This window comes from Neovison vison, chromosome X, assembly GCF_020171115.1.
Source record: "Neovison vison isolate M4711 chromosome X, ASM_NN_V1, whole genome shotgun sequence".
Classification (NCBI taxonomy): domain Eukaryota; kingdom Metazoa; phylum Chordata; class Mammalia; order Carnivora; family Mustelidae; genus Neogale; species Neogale vison.
Window position 1 is genome coordinate 906,591 of NC_058105.1, and position 23,505 is coordinate 930,095.

A 23,505-nucleotide genomic window follows, 5' to 3' on the forward strand; every position below is an offset into this window, starting at 1 on the left:
TGCGATATCTGCTTAGTTTTTGTCTTTCATATCCCTTACTTTTACTTTTCATCCTGGCTTCCTAGAGGTCTGGGTCAGCCTAGTTTATCGGTCAGCCGGCGGTCGGTCAGAGAACACACTGCAACCCTTGAGGCCCTGAGGCTTCCAGCCTTTGGCAACTCTTGCTTTCTCTGTGGGCACGGCCCCATGCTGTGCTAGGGATAGGTCAGCAGCTTGGGCCCTCTTTGACCTCTTCTAAATGAGGGTAACTCGTGTGTTCATGCAGTTTTCCAGACCTGCCAGGGATGTGTGAGAGTTCATCAAGGCACACTTTGGCCAACCCCTTCCCTAGATCATCTTGCCGTATTTCTGGCTGGTCTGCCTGCTTGCTGCTTACCGTGATCGTTGCTGGTCACCACTGCTTTTGGTGACACCTAGAGGGTGGGGTGGTTATATGCTTGATCCAAGTCAAATGAGTCCCCTTGGACAACAGAGCTGCTGGGCTTCAGGAGGGGGCTGGAAGCTCCCCCAGCCCAGATCTTCTTACCTGGTGTCCAGGAGTTCTTGCTGAATGAATGCTTTCCAATGTGTTGTGTGCTTTTGGCTAATATGAAGAATCCCAAAATAATTGTTTTTTTATAGTTAGATGCGATTTTACCATTGCCTTTTGGGACATGGCTGTGCTGAGCTCTTTCTGCAGCCACTTTAATAGCCCTCCCTTCCTCAGCTAACAGTTTATTTAGGATTTTTGCACTGATAATCACAGGTGATACTAATCCACAATTTTCTGATTTGCTTTATCAGGTTGAGCTACCAAAGTTAGATATTATAAAAAGAATTAGAAATATGTTTTTATTTTTCTATGCTTCGGAACAATTTGTGTAGCACTGGTCTTTGAAAGGTTGGTAAAAATTCGCTGCAGAAATCATGTGGTCCTGCTGCTTTGGGAAGGTGACCCCATTGTGATTTTTTTTATCCTGTGGTAATTTATATGTGTAAGGTTTCCTATTTCGGTCACTTTCAGTATACTTTATTTTCCTAGGAAATGATCCATTTCATTTAGATTTTAAACTTTGTGTAGAAATTAGTGGAGAATTCTCATTTCTTTAAATTTCTTGTGCTTCAGTAGTCATTTCCTCCTTTTCAGTTCTTATTTTTTGTTTGTTTTGTTTTGTTTTTAAGGATTTTATTTATTTATTTGACAGAGAGAAATATCACAGGTAGGCAGAGAGGCCGGCAGAGAGAGGAGGAAGCAGGCTCCCCGGTGAGCAGAGAACCCAATGCGGGATTCAATCTTAGGACCCCGGGGTCATGACTTGAGCTGAAGGCAGAGGCTTCACCCTCTGAGCTGCCCGGGCACTCTTCAGTTCTTATTTTGTAGATTTGTGCTAACCCCTACCCACTGATTAGATTGGCTAGTTGGTTGCCTTTTGGTTATTTTTCTCCCCCCAGAAAACAAATATCTTGATTTTTTAAAGATTTGATTGTTAAGCAATCTCTGTACCTAGCGTGGGGCCTGAAATCACAACCTTGAGATCAAGAGTCCCACGCTCCATGGGCTGAGCCAGCCGGATGCCCCATAGAGTCTGTTTTTTCCTAAAATTAAGTCTACTCTTTCTCTGTACTGTACCATTGTCTGCTTTTATCTTTATTCTGTAATATCTTTGGGTTTTCTCTGTTCTTTCTCTAGCTTTGAACCAGCTATTTATCTGTTTTCATTCTGTCATTTTATCAGTATCATCGTTGTAGGACAATTTACCATCCAGGTGGTTGGTGGGCCCTTTCAGTATGTAGAGTCCACAATTACTTGTGGACTTTTTCTTGCATTACAGTGTTTAATATTAGTACTACACCACTGTTTGGTTTTCCTTCTTTGAGGAATCCAATAATAAATACGTCTATTGCATCTTCTTTGCCTGGCTCCTATTTCAACCATTTTTTGTGTGATTCTTTTTCTTTCTCTTTTATTTTCTTTCTTGTTTTCTGGCATTGATTCAATGGCACTTATTTAATTTTCAGTTGAACTCTTTTTCCCTGGGAATCTTGTAACTAAGGCTTCATTTCTGAGCCTGGTTTTATCTTTCTCTTCACTTTTTTCCCTAAGTACAGACATTCAATTCTTATTTCATTTATGTCCATTTTTCTACCATTTCTGTCCTTTGTTTTAAAGATTAATTTACTTCTCTGAGAGAGAGAGCACGAGTGGGGAAGCAGCAGAGGGAGAGGGAGAAGCAGGGAGCCCCATGCAGGACTAGATCTGAGAAGCCTGAGATATTGACCTGAGCCGAAATCGAGAGTTGGCTGCTTAACCAACTGAGCCACCCAGGTGCCCCGTTCTTTTTGTTTTAAAACAAAGTGTTGTAAATAAAATTGATATCTAATAATAGAGGAATACTCAAATTATGACCCATCTGTAGAATGAAATACAATGCCAGTGAGTAAAAGAATGAAGAAGCTCTTGGTTGTGTTTCTCTGCCCTGATATCCAAGATATTAAGTGAAAAAATCAGTTTGCAGAACAGGGAGTATAATATACTACCATTTGTGTTAAAAAGGAATATATAAAGAGATAAAGATATATGTGTATACAGATGGTCCCTGCCTTATGGTAGTTTGATTTAGGATTTTTTTAAAGATTTATTTATTTATTTGAGAGAGAGAGAGAGAGAGTGCTTGTATGTGCATGAGCAGGGGGAGCGGCACAGGCAGAGGGAGAGAGTGGGGGCAGGAGTGGGTGATGTGGGTATCGATCCCAGGACCCTGAGTTCAGGACCTGAGCTGAAATTAGGAGTTGGACACTTAACTAACTGAGCCCCCCCAGGTCACCCCCAATTTATTTATTTATTTTATTTTATTACAAGATAGGCTTCTGTCTTAGTTGATGCTGCCCACCTATAGGTGAATATTGGTGTTCTGAGCCCGTTCAAGGCAAGCTAGACTAAGCTATAATGTTTGGTCATAAAGACATTCTTCATTTAGAATATCTTTGATTTAGGGTGGCTTTATCAGGACATCACCGACAAAAGAAGTCTGTACATGATGCACAGTATCCATCACATCTTCTGAGCTGGGAATTATTCTCTCACTTTAAGAGGACGTTGACTCTTGGGGCACCTGGGTGGCTCAGTTAAGCATTCCATTCCTGGTTTCAGCTCAGGTTATGATGGCAGGGTCATAAGATCAAGCCCACTTGCTGGACATGGAGCCTAAGATTCTCCCTCTCCCTCTGCCTCTGCCCCCCCAAAACATGATGTTGACTCTTCAGTATATTTGCCCAAGGCAACCTGACTCTCCGTGTCTCCAGGTTCTTGAGGAAGAGCTCCGTGGTAGCCATGTGCTAAGAACACGTACCGGACTTTCCTCATGCTTCTGTGAAGACTGGATCCTCTAGGATTTTGTAGTTAAACTGCTCTTAATACTTGCAACGGAGACGCATCTACTCCTAGGGTTTTGACTGCCATCTCTAAGCTGCTAATTCCCAAAAACTACGTCTCGTTTGAGTTGAGGTCCACTTACCCTACTGCTCTGCCTTTTGGACATGTCCAACCCTTATTCTGGCCACACTGTTCATCACATCCCTCCGACAAGCTTCTAGTCCTCGATTAGCCTGACTTTCCTCTTTTCTCCGTGCCCGTGCCTGCACAGCTGCTGTTGCTCCAGAAAGCTGTGGTCACAGGCCTCCAGCACCCTATGCACTGCTCTGGGTGCTGTCCCTCGTCTGCTCGTCACCCGGGGTCTGTTAGACCTTCTCCCTTCTGACCTCCGGCTCTCCTCTCTCCTCTCGATGCTCAGGACATTCCTGTGGTACGTGCCAAGGGCATGTGCTAAGTGTTTGCCGTGTGTCCTCCGAATTCACAGAGAGACCTGAAGCTGTGATACGGAGTCTTCCAGATCCGGTCTGGTCTCCGTCTGTTGGGGACTGTGTCCCGACGCGCGGCCAGACAGGATCAGATGGAGGAGCAAGGCTGCGCACACAAATGTGTCCGCTTCTCTTCCTCCCTGGAGCCGAGCGGAGGGCCCTGCGGTGCACAGGGCCATGGAACCTGGTCACAGTGGACACTGTCGTGCATTTCTCACCACCCTGGCTTGTTTCTTGCAGCTGACGTAGAAGGCCAGTCGTTAAGGCACCGAGACAAGCGGCTTAGTTTAAATTTGGTAAGTGTGGCACTTGAGTTCCTTTAAGCCTCAGCCTTACCACAGGTGGCCTGCCCAACATGTGCTCCCTCGGAGTCTTTTGAGACTCAGCACTGAGCCTCTGGGGACCCTTCAGTGTCCCCTAAGGCTTGCATTGTCTGGGAACTACTGGACTTCTAGTGTTCTGTAAGGACACTGCCAGTTCGAGCTGTCCAGGCCCTTGTCGGACTCATCACGACCTACAGCATCTCCTCCAACCTTGAGCATCTGCGCGCGCTCCCCGCCCGCTGTGTTCTAGCATCACCCTCGGGAGCGCGCCTCAGCCGTTGCCATGACGGTTCTGTGCCTGTTCTCTTGCAGCCGTGCGGCTTCTCCCCCGTGTACCCCATGGCTCCAGCTGGGGCCGAGGACGGCTACGTGCCTATGGGCCCCCAGGCGGCCGGCTCCAGTCTCCGAACCCCCTGCGGCCACGACGACTACATCCCAATGAGCCCAGGAAGCCTCTCGAGCCCACTGCCCGAGCTGCCGGCAGACCTGGAGCCTCCCCCAGTGAACAGAGATCTCAAGCCTCAGAGGAAACGTAAGCCACCTGACCAGGCACGCCATGCGGGAGCGGGGGGACGGGTCCTTGAGGCCACGTGGAAAAGTGTCCTTCTTGACCGTCCCTGGGAAGGAAGCCCTAGAGGAAGCATCTTACAGGGTTGGGAAGTATAAGGGCGTGGAGCAGTGGCTGGGACTGAAAGGGAAGGGCTGGGAAAGCTTGCCACCCTGGACACCAAGAAGGAGGCGTGGGACTTAAGGCACTGTGGCCCTGCAAACATCCTGCAAAGCCAAGATCATTCCGGAGGCTCATCTTTGCTGCTTCCCTACCAGAGGCCCCAGAACTAAGTGACGTTGATGAAACCCACCTGGCATGTCTTCGTTTAAACAGACTGGAATGTAATCACAGTGAGGTTAGGGTTAGTCAAGAATGACTTTGGACACGGATTCCTGAGTGGGAGACCTGGTCATAGACAACTTCCCACTCACAGCCCTGCACGTGCCCAGCCGCAGAGGTGTCTGGGGGCAATGAGCAGTCTGGATCCTCTGGGCCCAGAGCTCCTCGAAGCTTCTGCATTGTTCCCACGCAGCTTCTCTGGTCTGCGAACAGCATGGACAGAGAGGGAGCAAGAAGAGGGAAAAGAAAAGCAGGTCAGGGTAACTTGCTAAATTCCTTCGTGCCCCTTGCCGCCTGCCCGGTACCCATCTGTGATTTGCGGGAGCCCTTCGGCACAATGACGGCGATCTCTGGTCGGTTCCCACCTCTGTTCACGCTTTGGAAAATCTGCTGCTTCACGCAGCCTTGCCCCAAATTGGGAGCCAGGGCCCTGCCCAGGCCGGCCGTTCTAGTCCCCCGACATTCAGTTCGAGTGAGCGCTCATTTCCAGCACGTCTGCTGTGTGTGCTGCTGGGCTGGGCGCCGGGTGGGACAGAAAGAGGAGAACCTGCAGGTTCTTCAGTGGGAGGTGGAGGAAGACGGGTAAGAAGCAGCTGGAAGACGGAGGATGATCAAGTCAGTTACGGTTAGGGTTAGGGTTAGGGGTTAGGGTTAGAGTTAGGGTAAGATCATCCTCTCTCTTACCGCGTAAGAGAATGAGCCCTGTCTGAGGCAGTTCAGAGAGAACAGTCCCTCATTCTGGTCAGGAGCAACTTCACCGGGATGTGTGACTTCGAGGTCGCTCTTTATTTCGCTCAGTTGATTTTCTCTAGCAATGCTGTCCAACAGAACTTCCTGTGACGATAGGAATGTGGCTCCTGGACACTTGCAGTGTGGCTAGTACAACTGAAAAACAGTTTTTTTGACTGTATGCCCCATGCTGTACCTTTCATGCTCATGACTGAACTCTCCATTTTATTTAATGTGAAGAGATATAAATTGAAATAGCCATGTGTGGCTAGTGGCTGCGTCGGCCATTGCAGCTCTGTGAGGCCTGGCGCTCAGAGGCATGAGCGTGTTGGATGGACCCAGGGCTGGGGATTCACTGGGTAGGTGTGAAGGGGGACACCTGGGCCAGGAGGATGGGCGCTGACAGGGGTGGCTACAGGGGTGGAGCCTGGGGCCCAACGGGAGAGGGCAGGTAGAGAAGCCACGAGTTGGCTGGTCGGTGAGGCCAATGCCAGACTGTACTGCCACCAGGAGAGACTTTCTCCCCAGGGACTGTGTGACTCACATGGCCTTTCTAGCTCAGTACCTCCCCCAGCTCGGAGGCTTCTGGGAAACTGACTGAGCAGTGACAGTCACTGTCCGAGGCTCTGATGGTGTAGACTCAAGTAGTCTCTACCCATGTGGTCTCGTGGACGGAACAAAAGGAACCTGGTCAGGGCCCTGGTAGAGGGACACAGGCATGACCTACTCAACGAGGTGGACCACTGAGGTATGGAGTAAGGGTCAGGTGCCAAGAACTGCTCTCCGTGCCAAGGCTACTGCCGGGAATGAGCCAAACAAATCCCCGTCCTCCCAGAGCACAGTCTAGACCAGAATCAGATCATCGCAGATGAATAGATCATTGCCAACTGCAAGGTAGATGCAAGAACTCACGAGAGCCCACGCTGTGGGGCCTGACCTTGTCTGGAGGTCAGAGAAGGCCTTCCTAGGCAGGAGACCTTGAGCTGAGATCTGAAGATGACCAACCAGGCAGAGAGATGGTGAAGAATGTTCTGGTCTTCCCCCTTACACTTCATTGTCCATCTTAGACATGCCAGGCTCACACTGTCCCTTCCAACACCCAGAACCATGCCTGGTGCACAGTGAGTTTTCAAATGCCTGTTGACTCAGCGTATTGCCATTGGTGCGTCAGGCAGGTAAGGTGACCGGTGCGGTAGGGAAGGGTGAGTCAGTGAGTTTGCAGCCATCATCACTGCACTTGCTTGTCGATTTGGACTCGACATGCTAGTAAGTAAATAGAATGTCATAATTTTCATCTTGAACTCCCAAGAACTCACCACCCTGGGTATCATGGATTGTCTTGTAGCACGGCCTCCTCCCCTGGACCTGAGAAACCTCTCCACCATCCGGGAACACGCGTGTGTAACCAGGACCTGCACCGTCCCTTGGTACGTCTTTGCTCACGGGGCCCTCATCTGGCAGGGGCACTCCTGGGTTTAGTTCAGACTCTGAGGAGATGTAGCTAGAGTCAAAGGAGGGGTGGGGTTTGTTATCATGAGCCAGAAATACCTTGTCGATCACGAAGGAAAAGGTGTAACTGGATGTCCCAGGATGCTGGAGTCAGGAACGAGCTGTTGGGAACCCAGGGAACTCTCCACCTCCCATGTCGCCTTCTGTCTTCATGTGTACCATAAATCCCGAGCTTACGTACATGCCCCAGGCCCAGTACCAGCAGAAACAGGCTCCATCTCAACCCCAACTCACATTTCCTGGGAGAGGGAATTGTTCTGCCCCAGCCTCTGGGCCACAGGTGACTCTGCTCAGGGGGATGGGCCAGGAGGGCCAACATGGCTTCCAGAAGCCCAGGCTTGTGAGCAGAGTAGGAGAAGGGAGTCCGCAGAGAAAGAGGGACACTGCATGGACTTGGCAGACAGGCCCCCAGATGTGTCTGCACTCTCATCTCATCCTTTAGAAGTTGTGTTTTCAGAGTCTTGGGCCTGGCCCCAGAGTTTCTGGCTTCTCTCCATGCCGCAGGATACAGTCAGTCACTTTGCAAAGCGGACCTCTGCAAAGAGCTCTGTTTCCAGCCATGACTGCAGAGAGATGCGGCCTGTGCTTCTGACTTGGGAGGAGGGTGAAATGAATTTGCCGTCTTGTTCTCATCCCGCCAGAGGAATGGCCACACCTCGTTACGTTGGCCAGTTACTTTGAACGGAAACAAGAGAGCCCCAAAGGAGCTGTGTGTGTGTGTGTGTGTGTGTGTTTTCCTAGATGATATGAGGCCTTGGTCTGTTTCTAGAAAGCCTGTGAGCTGTGTCACATGGAGGGTCTGGAAAGAAGTAACCCTTGAGAAGTAGGAGCCCTAAGCCCCAGAACAGGGCAGAAGCTGGGCAGGCCCTGTGGCCTCGGGAAGTGCTCTGGCCAGAAGGAAACTGTATCTGGAAGGGGAGGGCTGAAGAGCCCACGGGGACTGTGTCACTTCCTGGCTGGCTTTCAGAGCAGCTGTTAAGACATTGCTTTGACCTCATCTGTGTTTTTGTTCTCAGCAATCGAACCAGATTTCTCTCTCCAGAAAGAAACGGTATTAATTCTGCAAGATTTTTTGCCAATTCCGTTTCCAGAGAAGAGGAAGAAAGCTACATCCACATGGTAATCGTCTGTTTCACACTCTCATGTGCTCCACCCCAGTGTGCCTTCTGTGAGCTCTTCGTGGAGGACACGTGTGCCCCCGAAAGCCCCCTGCAGTCTGGAAACAGTCACGTGAACGTGCTGCCAGGTTACCCGCAACTAACCGATTCGAAGCTGCTTTTCTCTCCTGCGTTCTGAGGCTGTGGCGGGAGCCCCCAGGGTCAAGGCGTATGGAATGGGGGACGGGAAACATCAGCCGTTCTTTCCACCAGGGCCGTGCTGTCCTGTTTGATCGCAGTGAGTTTGCGGCTCTGTGGCTGTGCAGCGCAAATGCACGTATCCGGGGTGCCCTTCTGCCGGACCACCTGGTGGCCCTGCCCCCATTGCTAATGAGCCTTCTGGGGGGATGAGTCACTTGGGGTCCTGGTGGCGGGGAGTGCAGGGTCCCGGGCTGTGAATGTGACTCAGTGTCTGGAGACTTGGGTTACCGGGTCTTTCTGTAGGTCTGGGCAAATAGAGACCTGACATCTCCATCCTTCAACTAAGTAACTAATCTCCCCCTCCCCCTCTCTGCTCTTCCCTCCATTCCCTTTACGTTGGAGTCTGTTGGTAGCACGGGTCTTGAAGACAGAGGGAATTTTAGCACCTCTAGGAATTATGAGGCGCATTAGCCTGTTCTGAACTTAACTCCAGGGAGAATCTCTGTTTGACCTATGAGGTTTTGAAAAGAGATCATAGAAGACCGATATGCAAGGCACTGTGGCTGTATGCACAGTTCTGGCCCTCCTGTGCATGAGCTTAGTAGGCAAGTAAAAATCTAAACACGGTCATGTCCAGTGAAGCAGTAATTAAATGCTTCATGTTGCCTTTCTTGTTGATAAAAATTAGGCTGTAAGTTCCCTTAACCATATGCAGATGGAAAGTGACTCATATTCAAATCTGCTCTGGTCTTCCCAGTGTTTTTCTCACTTAGTCATGGCCCTTGGGAAACTTCTAGAAGAAAACACTCTTATAAAGGATACTGGCCAGCTGTGCTCTGTCTCCAGAGAACAGAAAAGGGAAGTGAACCTATAACCTGATAGAAGCAAGTGCGGACTCATTCCAGACGCTCGCAGTTCATCCCTGACCTTTGAGGTTATGAGAAAGACTGGTGTTTCATTAACCGCATAGTTACGGCTTGGTTTCTGACCGAGGTGGATAGTCATGAGTTATTGACCGTTTGGGCATTACTAGGCCATATGACAGGGCAGACTGGAGGCAGGTATCTGTGGGGAAAGCACCATGTGTGAGTTACCTTCTTTCTCTCGTTCGCACAACAAAGCCACACGACTCACAGGGTTTGATTTGATCCTGCACGTAATCGTGTATGTTGGTGTTTTTCTCTCTGACAACAAGGTCTGATCTGAATGTAAAAATTGAGGCTAGGGACTGAGATGCAAGTTTTGTTCTGTTACAGTTATGCATCCTCTTTTACTTTCTTTCGCTGTTTGTGAAATTACAGAAAATTTAGAAGAATGAAAATTTTAACTTCTGTGATCTCTTTTCTACAGTATTTCCACATTCTGTAATTTCAGTCATTTTGTAAGATTTTGATAGTAGAATTCTAGACTCGGAATCTCACCTTAAGTGGTTTGTTATGACATTATAATACTTTTTACCTTTTAGATTATCTTACAGTGAAACAGGCTTTCTGACTGTGCATTTTAACGTGGATATAGGTTCACGTGCCCACCGGCACAGTCAGGACACGGCACAACTTCAAGGCTGTCCTCCGAGCTCCGTCTCCATAGTCACACCCTCCCACAACCCGAATCCCTGGCCCTGACGGACGCGTTCTCCATCGCTATACAGAGTTTGCCATCTTGTGAGCCTGGTTTCGTTCACTCAGTGCAATGTCTCGGGGGTTCACCCAAGCTGTAATGCTTGTCAGTCGTTCTTTCTGGTTTACTGCCGAGCACTGTTCAAGTGTGCAAGTGTGCCATGGTTCGTCTCCTTACCCACTGGAGGACATTTGGGTGTTAAGTCTTCCAATCCGTACACATAAATGGAAATGTCTTTCCATTTATTTGTGTCTGCTTTGCTTTCTTTCGGCAATGTTTTGAAGTTGTCATTACAAGTCTTTGGTTAAATTTATTCCCAAATTCTTCATTCATTTTAATATTGTAAATGATACCGTTTTCTTTTTTTAAAAAAGATTATTTATTTATTTAACGGAGAGAGCAAGGCACAGGTAGGCAGAGCAGCAGGCAGAGGGAGACGGAGAAGCAGGCTCCCTGCTCAGCAGGCTCCCTGTGGGACTCGATCCCGGGATTCCAGGATCATGACCTGAGCCGAAGGCAGACGATTCACCAACTGAGCCCCCCAGGCACCGTGATACCATTTTCTTGATTTCCTCTTCTCAGGTGGTTCAGTTAGTGTATAGAAATGCAACTGAATTTTGGGTGTGATCTTTGTATCCTACAAACTTGCTGAGTTTAATTTTTGTTTGTTATTAATTTTTTTGCGAGGAATCTTTAGAGTTTTCCACATATAAGACCATGTTGTCAACAAACAGATTATTTTGCTTATTTTTTCCCAACTTGGCTGCCTTTTTACTTTTTTCTTGCCTAACTGCTCCATATAGCTGGAACTTCCAATACTTTGTTGACTAGAAATTGCAGAAGTGGACCACCTTGCCTTGTTCCTGATCTTGAGGGCCTTTTACAGATTCTGTGTGGGCATCCGTTGGCATTCCCCAAGTTTTCATTTCACTAGAGCAGTGGTTCTCTACCGGGGGTTGATTTCGCCCCCTAAGGGATACTTGGCAATGTCTGGAGACGTTTTCGGTTGCCAGAAGCTCGCGCAGGGGCATGTGGTTCAGGGGGGTTGCTACACGTCCTCCAGTGCAGAGGACAACTCCCCACGACAAAGAATGATCTGACCCTAAAAGTCAAGAATGCCGTTGTTGAAACCTCCTCCTCTAGGATAAGGACCTAGAAGTGAGATTGCTGGGTCATCAGCTAGGTTTAAAGGGTCATCTGTTGTAGGTTTGACTCTGAGAGGTACTGCCCAAGCCTTGCTGTCATGGTCATGGCCACACAAGCTGTCAGCTGTTTGTGAGAGCGCCAGCCACGCCTCGGGAGTGTCCTTGGTCCGCAGTTTTCTTTTTTGTTTTTAACCTAGACCTTCTAATGTGTAGGTAGTGGTATCTCATTGTCATTTTAACACCTATTTCCCTAACAGCAAATGGGGTCAGACTTAATTTTGTGTGTCTGTCAGGCATTTGTGTGTCTTCTTTGGTGGAGTATCTATCTGTTGGACCCTTTTGCCTGAGTTTCAGTTGTGCTGTTTGTTTTCTTACACTGGGTTTTGAGAGCTCTTAACGTATTCTGTGTATGACTCACCCAATGGGTATGTGACTGGCACAAATTTTCTTTTGCATCTGGAACTTGCCTTTTCATTCTCTTCTTTCTTTTGCAGAGCAAAGGTTTTTAATTTGGTTAAGCCAGATTTATTTGGTTTTACTCAAATACCAGTAGAGTCAACATACAGTGCAGTACCAGTTTTTGGTGTGCAATGCAGTGACACCTGCCGCTGGTCACCACAAGTGCCCTCCTTCATGCCCAGCGCCTATTTACCCCTTCCCTCCCCCACCTCTCCTGTGGTGACCATCAGTGTGTTTTCTGGAGTTAAAAGTGTTTCTAGGCTTACCTCTTTTTGTTTTTTCCTTTGCTCATCTGTTTCATTTCTTAAATTCCACATATGAGTAAAATCGTGTGCTGTTTGTCTTTCTCTGACTGGCTTATTTCACTTAGCATGATTCTCTCTAGCTCCATCCATGTTGTAAATGGCAAGGGTTCATTCTTTTTTGATGGCCAAATAATATTCCATGGGTGTGTGGGTGTGGGTGTGGGTGTGTGCGTGTGCGCACACTACATCTTTATTCATTCGTCAGTCCATGGACGCTTGGGTTGCTGCTGTCTTGTGGCCATTGTGACAACACTGCTCTCAATGTGGGGTGCTTGGATCCCTTTGACTTAGTGTTTTCATCTTTTCTGGGGAAATACTCAGCCGTGCAATTACTGGATCCTAGAGTAGTTCTGTGTTTAGCTTTTCGAGGATCCTCCACACTGTTTTGCAGAGTGGTTGCACCAGTTTGCCTTCCCACCAGCAATGCACAAGGGCTCCCTTTTCTCCACATCCTGGCCAACACTTGTTGTTCACTGTGGATTTTTTTTTAAATAGTCTCTGCACCCAGTGTGAGATTTGAACTTACAACCCTGAGATCAAGAGTCACATGCTCTGCTGACTGAGGTAGCCAGGCCTCCCTGTCTTGTGTTGTTGAGTTTAGCCATGCTGACTGGTGTGAGGTGGCATCTCATTGTGGTTTTGGTCTGCATCTCCCTGATGATTGGTGATGATGAGCATCTTTTCATGTGTCTGTTGGCCATCTGGATATCTTCTTTGGAGAAATGTCCGTTATGTCTTCTGCCTGTTTTTTAATTGTATTATTTGTTTTGGGGGTGTTGAGTCATATAAGAAATTCTTTACGTATTTTGCAAATACCTTCTCCCATTCAGTAGGTTGCCTTTTAAGTTTGTTGATTGTTTCTTACGCTGTGCAGAAGCTTTTTATTTTGATGTAGTTCCAATAGTTTATTTTTGTTTTATTTCCCTCGCCTCAGGAGGCATATCTGGGAAAACATTGCTATGGCCAGTGGCAGAGACATTATTGCCTATTGATTGAGCACAATTCATTGAGTTTCTTCTTTTTTTTTTTTTTAAAGATTTATTTATTTATTTATTTGACAGAGATAGAGAGAGAGATGACAAGTAGGCAGAGAGGCAGGCAGAGAGAGAGGGGGAAGCAGGCTCTCCACTGAGCAGAGAGCCTGATGTGGGGCTCAATGCCAGGACCCGGGGATCATGATCTGAGCTGAAGGCAGACGCTTAACTGACTGAGCCCCCCAGGTGCCCCCACCTTTGCCTTTCAATGTAAATTTTGGAATAACTTTTCATTATCTAACAAAATATCCTGATGTGATTTTGACTGGAATTGTGTTAAATCTATGAATAAATTTGAGGAGAACTGACACTTGCTCTAAGCTGATCTTCTAATTCATGAATATAGTGTGTCTCCATTTATTCAGATTTTCTTGATTTCTTTCCTTAGAATGTTATAATTTTAACATATAGATGTTATCATGTTTTCTTAGACTTCTACCTGTGTATTTCACCTTTTGGAGCTATTGTAAATGTCATTTCTGTAATTTCAGCTCTCAGTTGTCCCTTGGCAGTATATACAAATACGATTGTTTGTGGTGTGCTGGCCTTGTATCCTGCAACTTTGCCAAATTCCCTTATTAGATATGGGAGGTTAATTTTCTTTACATTCCCTGGGGTTTTCTGTTTACATGATCATCTCGTCTGTAAATACAGTGTTTTATTCCTTCCTTTTCTGTCTCTGTCCTTCATTCTTTCATTTGCTTTATCACCAGCCTGATGACTTGAGTGCAGTGTTGCATACATGTGGTGAGAGGAATCTCTTTGTTTCCCTTTCGTTCAGTCTCACTATTGAGTATTCATTGGTATGATCATTTCGTTTTCTTCTTTAGACTGTAAATATTGTGGACTATCCTGGTTTATTTATCCTGGTTTATTTTTAATAATATCCTGGTTTATTTTTGAATATTGAGTCAGTCATGAACTCCCCAAATAAAATCCATTTGGTCATGGTGTAGTATTCGTTTTATGTATTGCTGGATTTGATCTGCTGACATTTTGTTGAGGATACTGTATCCATGGTCACAATGGGTATCGATCTGCGGGTTTTTCATAGTGTCTTTGCCTTGTTTTGTTATCAAGGTAATGTTGGGATCCTCAGGAAGTGTTCTCTCCTCCTCTATTTTCTGGAACAGATTATGTAGAATTAGTGTTATTTATTCTTTAAATTTTTTGGCAAATTTAACAGTGAAACATGTAGGTGACTTCAATTTCTTTAATAGTTGAAGGACCATTAACATGATCTATGAAATCTTGGGTAAATTTTGGTTACTTGTCAGAAGCTTTATACTTGTACAATTCATAATGAGGTCTGCAGTGCACCTGGAATTAACTTCTGTGTATGATTGCAGGTGGGAATCAAATTTCTTTTTCCCTCGATATGTTTCTCTAATTGATCTATCACCATTTATCTTAAATTACTATGATTTGCCACTTCTGCAGCGCCATATTTGCCATAAATCAAGCCTTCTTCTGGTCTCTCAGATCTGTTCCATCGGTCTACCTGTCTGTCTTGGACACTAGCACACCGTGCTGGTTACTGCAGCTTGATAGGTCTTGATATGGAGGAAAGTAAGTCCTGCTTGTTGATCTTCCTCAAGGTTTCTTTGGCTATTTTTGGTCCTCTCTTTTCCCATACAGTTTTAGAAACAATTCCTCAGATTCTACCAAAAATGAAATAATACTGTTCTTTGCAGGAAGAGGGGTCAAAGTTATTTAATCCAACATGAGAAATAGAACTTGGTGGGCTCATTTGCTAGAGCATGCTCTAGACCTTGGGTTTGTGAGTTTGAGCCCCACATAAGGTGTAAAGATTACCTAAAAATACAATCTTAAAAAAAAGGAAGTGGAGCTACATTTGTTCTACTTTTTTTAATTTGATAGGACACTTCTGTGTCCATGAAAACTACATACCACCACATAAAATATCTTAAGAGCCCAAAGGTGAAAATAGCCCAAATGTTCATCAGTTGTTGACTCAGTAAATAAAACGTGGTCTAGCCACCCAATGGAACGTTATGCAGTCGTACAATGAAACAACACTAGTGAATCTTGGAAACAGTATGCTGAGTAAAAGAAGCCAGTTATCTCAAAAGACACGTACTATATGACTGCACTGATATGAAATGTCTGGAATAGCAAGTCTATAGAGACAGAAAATAGATTAGTGGTGGTTGTCTAGAGCTTGGGGAGATGGTGAGACTGTGGATGACAGCTAAGGGGTGCAGATTTCTTTTGGGGTGATGAAAATGTCCTAAAATTGACTGAGACAGTGATTGCACAAATATGGACACATGCATTGTCCACTTTAAATGGGAGTATTGTGTGGTCTGGAATTATGGCTCGATGAAGTTGTCAGAAAAGAAGCCCTACAGAAAATTTTAGCAAAATAAATCCAGCACTATGAAAAGCTGAGAATATACGCAAACAAGTTGAATTCATTCCAGGTATACAAAGTGGATTTAACATTCCAGAATCTGTTCATGGACATCTCCGTAAGGATGGCAGATCCACACCAGGCTTCTGTTTTCCGTCCATCCCAAAAGAGCGTCTAAAATTTCAGTACAGGGATTTGGTGAAGGCATAAACCCATAAGGGTATAAAGAATTGGAGAAGATAATAGTAGTGACATTGGAAACTGGAAAGCAGATGGGTGTGTGGTAAATGACTTATCAGACCTAAGAAAGTTAAGTCCTAAATATGCAGGGGGGGTCAGGGAGAGGCAGAAAATATTATAGAGTACCTAAAAGGTTCAGGAATTGTCCATGGTGCATGGTTCTGGAACTAGGGCTGAAGGGAAAGGAAAAGAAGGGCTATTAGTCCAAAGCCTGCCTAAGCAGCAGGTAAATCTTGCAGTGCCTCTCCCTCACTGCGTGGAGGTGGGCCACTAGGACCTCCCGTCTCTACAGAGAAGTTGAAGTGTAGTCTCTAGAGAGAATAAAACAAGGGCTCTCTGAACTGGCGGGGAGAGACATTAGACCCATCTGACCAAGAATACTAAATACTAAGCACGAGGTGATTAGGTAAATATGAGAACCACTCCCAAACCTTTTCCCTAGTGTTGACAATCAGACCTCTGCAACCAAGTCCTGGAGATTGGAAGATAGTGCTGTGGGCTATTTGAGCAGCCCAAGGAAGACCGAGGTCCTGACACTGAGGGTTTACCAAGAAGAGCATCCAGTAGGATCACCCTGCAGTGAACCCCACTGTGGACAAGCACCACCAATGTACTCAAAGCTTCCAGTCGACTTTTGGGACTTTTACTCTTACATACGAGTGGACAGCCAGTGAGTGGACAGCCAGTGTCCTTATCAGACCTTTCAGGATAGCTCTGGCACGAAGGGTAGAGACCAAAACAAAAACTATGCCAGAAGGGGAAACGTTTTTCTATAATCTCTTACTACCTTTTTTTTTTTAAGTTTTAATTTTAATTCCGGTTAGTTAACATACAGTGCTATATTTGTTTCTGGAGTACCATGTAGTGAGCCAGGCTTCCCTATGTTCATCGGGACAAGGGCCTTCCACAGTATTCTCTGAGAGACGAGCTGTAATGACTCTGAATTAAAAGACTCTATTAAGTCAATCAAGCATGTTAATATATTAAAGGAGAAAATGATGTCATTATTTCATTAGATGCAGAGCAAGTATTTGATAGAACTCAACATCTGTTCACATATGAGAACGCAACACGTGACTAGAGTTTGCGTCGCAGAAGACAGGGTGGCTATCCCTGTGGGGTAAAAACAACAAAAAAGGAATGGATTGTATCCCTTTTTCACTACCATAGGTTAAAATCAGCTCAGGCTAGGTTATTACTTAAATGTGAAGGGCAAAAGTTTATCATTCTAGGAGAAAATACAGGGCAACAAGTTTTGACTTCACCATAGGAAGAGTTCCTTAAAATAAAAAAAAAAAACAAGCCACTCAGGAAAATATTACATTAAAAGTTGGAATGACTCTTCATTTAGAAGATACTATAGGGCCACCTGGGGGGCTCAGTTGGTGAAGCATCTGCCTTTGACTCAGGTCATGATCCCGGAGTCCTGGGATCGAGTCCCGTGTCGGGCTCCGTGATTGGTTGGGGGTCTGCTTCTCCTTCTGCCTCTGTGCCTCCCCTTGCTTATCCTCCCCCTCTCTGTCTCTGTCAAATAAATGGATAAAATCTCTTTTGAAAAAGGAGAGAGAATGCCATAAAAAGAAAGAACAACTGTAGACCAAGAAACAATTGCTGTCCAGGATATGTGAGGAAGTACTAAGAAAAATTAGTAAAAAAAAAAAGCAGGGACTTCCATATAAAACTCAGCAAAACAAAAGCAAACCTGAACAGACAATTCACAGCAGAGAGAAAAATCGATGGTCCTTGAACATATGAAAAGGTGGCCAATTAAGCGTCGAGAGCACGGAAGAGCAGAGCACAGGAAGATGCCATTTCCCCCAAATGAGGGAAACTAGAAACGCTGATCTTCCCACGCGGGTTAGGGTAAAGGATGGAGAGTGGAAAGCTCGGAACCTCCTGCCGAGTGTGTCGGGATGGTAATGTCATCTACCCCATCCGGTGGGCCAGGCCTGCCGTTCCCGGACCCACATCCTAGAAACTCCTCGGGGGATGGCTGTGTCTCAGCAGTGGCGAGTGTGGGGCAACATGGGCAGCCCCCCAAAAATACGTACTGTGTGTTTGCATTGATAAAAGCTGAAAACAGGCAAAACTGAGGTGTGTGATGTAAGGGTACTTCCATGATGTCAAAAGTGTATTTAAAAACAGTGGTCAGTGTCAAGGTCAACACAGTGCGTAGTCTCTTGTGAGGAAAAGGAGGTCATAGAAGAGGAACGGGGGTTTCTGAGGCTGAGTGCTGAGTGCATGGGTGTGTCACCCATGTCACAGCGCTAGCGTTGTGTAAAGCGTCTTTGAGTGCATTGGCGTGGCCTTTACTGTAACTTGAGTAAACGTGATCGATCTTTTGCAGATGGGTCTCTGAGGTGCCCTTGGCCTGTCCTATTTTTACAGCAGTTTTCTTCTTGAGGGAGGTTTTGGCCGGCTGTCTCCATGGTGGGTGACAGAACGGCTTGGCAAGAAAGCTGAACCGTCCACATGGTGTCTCGTGCCAGCTGTCCCTCAGACGGGGGCCGCTCCGGGCGGCTGCATCAGCCGCGCCGCGGGGGGCTGGGGCGCAGGTGCTGACCCGCCTCAGGTCCCTCGGCAGCCTGGGCCGACGCCCTTAACCTGCGTCCTGTGCTGTTGGTTTCTAGAATCACAGAGCGGCGCACTCGCTGAGCGGCGGCACCCCGACGTGGGCGAGGAAATCCAGCCTGGATTACCTGGCTCTGGACTTCAACTCGGCGTCGCCGGCGCCCGCGCAGCAGGTAGGAGCAGCCGGGGCCGAGGGCCGCCCGCGGATGCCCTTCCCTTCCGAGCTCCCCGGGGCGTTGGCCGAGTCTTCTCCGAAGGCCCCGGGAAGCATCTGCTTGGGCGGCAGGAATGGCGGTGGTCCGGCTAGACCCTGGGGGGTGGCAACGGGGCCCGCCGGCAAAGGGCCTCCGGTGGCCGGTTTCAGCCGCCGACGCAGTACCGCGGTCCGTACCGCGCGGCTCGGAACTGCCGCGCCTCCGTCGGGGCCCGTCGTGCGGGGGACGTAGCGGCCGCAGGGACATGAAGGAAGGCGCGCCTTGCCGCACGCGGCGGTGGAGGAGAAAAGCAGTTGAACGGAGCAGCGCACGCAGGGAAACCAATCGGGAAGATCTCCCTTTTGCCAGATGAACTCCCGCTTCTCCTTAACCCTCAGTTTCGTTCCCAAAGCCTGAACGGGGTTAGCGTTAGGGTTAGGTTAGGGTTAGGGTTAGGGTTAGGGTTAGGTTAAAGCCGCTCAGAAGGGGGAGAGCAGCAAGTACAGAAGAGCGTCGCCGTCGGGGCTGGCAGGCCCTGCAGTCGCCGCAGACGGACGAGCCGCACACCTCAGTGGCTCATGGTGGCCAAGGCCTCTGCCGCTGTCGCTCGCAGCCCGGGCCGTCTTCCATACAGGGCCCAGGAGAAGCTGCCGCCGGCTGGGGCTCGTGCCGGGGGTCGTGCGCATCGGGGTAGCCCATGTCGCCGGCGCTCAGTGTGGGGTGGGCAGAGCCGGCCGGCCGCAGCGAGGTCCGCGGGAGTCCAGGAGCAGAGGCGTTTCGGGACCCCCAAGTACGCGACATCGGGGCGCTGTGACCTACGCCAGAGGCCTGACGTTTGCCCGCTTTGTTTTCAGTGCACATAATGAAACTCTTTCTGTTCCCCCCTCCAGAAGCTTCTCGTCTCGGAAGAGCACAGGGTCGACTACGTGCAGGTGGACGAGCGGAAGACCCAGGCCCTCCGGAGCACAAGGCAGGAGTGGACGGACGAGCGGCAGTCCAAAGCGTGAGGCGCAGGCCGGGCCGCAAGGGGGCGGGCAAGCTCGGCGCAGGCGCGGGGCTGCTTTGCCAGAATCGCAGCGATGGGCGAAGCCAGTCAAGAGCCAGAGAGAAGCTGTGATTGCCGTGACCTTGCCAAGAAGCTTTGGGAGAGAGGATGGATTTGTACCCACTAAAGGGGAACAAGGGGGTCGTCTCCCAGCTGATCCCGGCAGTGGCCTTCCCCAGCCACGCTGGCCCTCGGCCTCTGGGATGCTCGCAGTTGGCTCCACTGATGAAAGAGGCAGCCATGGAAGATTCCAGAGCCGTGAACTATAATGCAGAAAACTCCATTCAGGCAGGGCAGGAACAATCAAAAACAAGGCTTCGGAGTGTATTTTCTGCAAACTTTGGTTCAGAATCTCTTTGGCGGAACACTTGGAGGGCAGATCAGAGCCATTACTGACACCAGACAGGATGACTTAACCCTCAGGTTTGAAAACTCTGACCCCTCTTCTGTGCTTCCTGTCCAGCCCCTGAAGACCTGGTTAGGAGGATGAAACCCAGAGGTGGTGGCAGCATCTAACCCTCACACATAAATCATTCCTGACCCCAAGAAAGGCAATTCGAATGATGGGGGCAGTCAGCCCCGGGCCCCAGGGGGAGCACATCAGACGCCACTGGCTGGCTGGCTCGGCCATGGCTGCTGCTCTTTCTGGGCACGTCTTCACACGTATCATCTCACCTCTTTCCTAAAACACCTCAGAAACCAGGTTTGGCAGAGACTGTTGCCCCCACTGCAAAGGCAAGAGAACAGAACCAGAAGAAGGAACTCTAACTCGGTCCCTCACGGAGCGAGGCATACAACAGAGTTGGCCAGGCCGCACGTCGTAGGCTCACACCACTGCCTCTGAGAACTGTGATGAAGCCTACGCATTCGGTCACCCTCGGGGACTGAGGAACACGTGCAGACACAAGATGAGACATCATCGCTTCTCCCTTTCCTGTGACTTTGAGCAGATGCTTTCTGACGTGAACGGCATGCGTGTCCAGGCCAGTTTTCTCTGTGTGGTGTTCAGATGGGAAGCTCCTGTTCGAAATACCTCTTTGACATTCACTGTGAAATCCGTTCTTCAATCACGTGGCACCCTTGCACTGTGTTTCCCGTGAGCTGGCGAATGCTGACACAATTTTTTGTCCCCTCGGGAAGGCATGAATCATCCCTGGCTGTCCTGTGCCAGACTCAAGCTTTTGAGCAATAGGTAGTTATGACCAGAAAACAAACACAGCACAACACAGCAGAAGACAATGAGTTCCATTCTCAAATTTCCCGATGAATTTTCCCTTCTGTTTTAGTGATGACTCAGTCCGGAAACCAAACGGTCCCAGTTTGTCGTGAGGGCATCACGTCACCCTTTCCTTGGTGGGGTGCTGGGGCCCAGGGGACCCCGATGAAAGTCTCAGTCAGGCACGGCCCTTGACTCTTCTGAGCACCTGCCGCCGGAAGACAAATTGAGCAACCGGGAATTAAGCAGATCCGGGGCCACCCTTCTTCCTGGCGTGGTGTGTCGTGGGACCATGGACTGGCTAAGCAGGCAGGTAGATGATAGTCAGGGCCGGTCGGAGCTTATAGGCTTTGCTGTAGGGGTTTGGGGTTTTTTACTTTTACTTTTTTACTTTACTTCCCAAAAGTAAGTAAATGCCAGTCTGGGTCTTTCAGACTGTTCGAGTACTTGACATTCAAAGCAGCAGGACCTGGTCACCTCATTTCCTTCCTGGAGGAAAGTGGGGAGAAATTCTTGGCCAGTTTAAATGATATAAGGGCCCCTTAATGAACCTGGACAGAGAAGTGAGAGGGCCCTTATTCCCCGCAGCCACTACCGCGTCCCAACGCACAGGCCAGAGCCGGGAAGCTCCTGTGTGACTTGCAGAGAGTTACAGGGCCTCGGACCGGAAGGCAGGGCTGTTGGTTCTCCTCGATGGTACCTGCCTTGTGCGGTCGCCCAGGTTCAGAGTCTCGGTTTCCCGACCGAAGCCAGGACAAACTCTACGCCCGGGTGCCAGGAATCGCCTAGACTGGAGATCAGAGAAGAGAACAGCTGCACCAGGTCCACCGTGAAACAGCACCCGACCGAGTGCCGCGCAGAGCTCCTGCCTGCAGTGTCCCCTGGAAGCCGTGGCTACACGGAGCAGTACACGCTCGGGTAGCGTGACCTGTTCGGGAGCTATTCGTTTGGGGTTCCTGAAGAAGATGACTTCACCCTCCTTTCCAGGGCACGCAAGACCGCGCCACACTTCAACAAGGCTGCTGCTGCATGGTACCCCGAAAGCGTGCGGACTCGGGGCCACGCAGGGCTGACAGCAGTGGCCGCTCCCGGGAGAGGCACCGGAGGTCACAGCGATGCCGCCAGATCCGGCCTTCCTGCGGAGGGGATGCATGTGCCGTGGGGCTCTGAATCTGACCAGGGCGAGGTCTGGGGCTTTTTAAAAAATGGCAATGGTCTTGGACGACATTCCGAGTCCAGGCGACATGCGTGTGAGTCAGGTGCCGGGACGCCATCCCGGAAGCCAGCAGGACATTGTGGCCCTTGATCCCACATTGTTTTCTTCATCGTTCCTTTCTGCTTTATTTTCTTCCATCTCATTGCGTTAGGAAGCTCCTCCAGGTCGGGGGTCGTGTAGGGCAGGACATCAGGCCTGCAAGTCCCTAAGGCCACAAGGTCAGGCACCTCGGGGTCTAGCTTTCCATGGGGCAGGCGGGGCTCCAAGGCCCAGGGCCATCCTGGAAGGTCCCAGTCCCTCCTCGGTCCCTCTTCGCCGGAGCCAGGAGAGGCAGGACTGTGGCTTCGGATCGGGGCAAGACAGAAGGCTCCTGTCAGGCCTTCCTGGTCTCTGTTAATACCATCCTTGTACCCATAATCATGCCGATGTGTAAAGATTCCTTGTTTTTTAATGTTTCATTTCTAGCATTAATAAAAGTCACATAGGGGGGAATCATACCCCAGTTGTCCCTCACTTGCTGGAAGTGATGACGTTAGATGCAAACGCGGACGTGAGCACTTGAGCACTGCCTCGGCTCAGCCGAACCACACTGACATTTCTTTTCTTCATCAGAAACTAACTCCAGTCCCTGGCCAAGCCAGTGACCCTCCCCGACAACACATGTGACAAGACCTTCGTCATTACTGACCTTAAAAAGCGACAGCCCCAGCCTGCCTCTCCCCAACCCAAGTCTCTCGTGCCACCAACCCCTCTCCGCCACCGAGGCTCCCAGCTGCTCTGGCGGCCAGGTCAGCGGCATCTCCAAGCCACGAAGCGAGGCAGGGACAGCCAGAGTGGTGGGGGCTCAGGTTTGGGGCGACAGGCCAAAGACAGAGAGAGGAGAAAAAGCCACATGATTACTTGCCCCTGAGAAGTATGAGGCTGACCTCATGACTGCTTTTGCCCAGCACATCCCAGCCTAAGCCCCTGGCCCAGAGAAGAGCAGCTTGGCCCACGGAGCTGACCTGGGGAGCGGGGGCCAAGAACCCTAACCTCAAGGGTATTTGAACGCCAGGCCCCTTGTGCTCTGGCCCCTTTACCAGACACCCCACCTCAGTTTCTAGCTTCCTAATTCTCCTGTATTTCTCTTGACCTTACGTTGCATTTAGTGTTATCATTTCCCTACTTGGTGCCATGTGCTTTAGAAACTTGGTTTTTATTTTCTGCACCCGAGGGAGGGTGGCTTTGGTGCAGGCTGGACCGGGGGGCCAAGGGGCGAGAAGGCAGAGCTGAGCCGCAGACCCTCCCCCACCACATGCACAGCACTTCCCTGACGAGACAGGGGACACTGGAGGGCCTTGGGGACACGAGGCCCTTCCCAATTGAGGGTGCGCAGTCACCGGAGGGAGATCCATGTGCACGGTGAGGAACCCTGCCCCCACTTTGCCATCTTCTACAACCCTTGATTCCCGGCAGAGCTCAGTGGAAAAGGCAGAGCAGCCGTGAGACGTGTGGCCCTGCT

General features: G+C 49.1%; 1 protein-coding gene across 1 annotated transcript in view; it reads left to right on the top strand.

The window, feature by feature from the left end:
- The window catches only part of GAB3 (GRB2 associated binding protein 3), a 45,165-nt gene extending 22,664 nt beyond the window's left edge, over positions 1-22,501 (top strand). Inside the window, exons 7-12 of the mRNA XM_044235754.1 lie at positions 4,078-4,133; positions 4,473-4,692; positions 7,124-7,205; positions 8,304-8,406; positions 18,393-18,506; positions 19,418-22,501. Of these exons, the coding sequence (XP_044091689.1) occupies positions 4,078-4,133; positions 4,473-4,692; positions 7,124-7,205; positions 8,304-8,406; positions 18,393-18,506; positions 19,418-19,534 (692 nt within the window). The 3' untranslated portion in view covers positions 19,535-22,501. The remainder of the gene's footprint in view (positions 1-4,077; positions 4,134-4,472; positions 4,693-7,123; positions 7,206-8,303; positions 8,407-18,392; positions 18,507-19,417) is intronic.
- Positions 22,502-23,505: the final 1,004 nt, after the last annotated feature.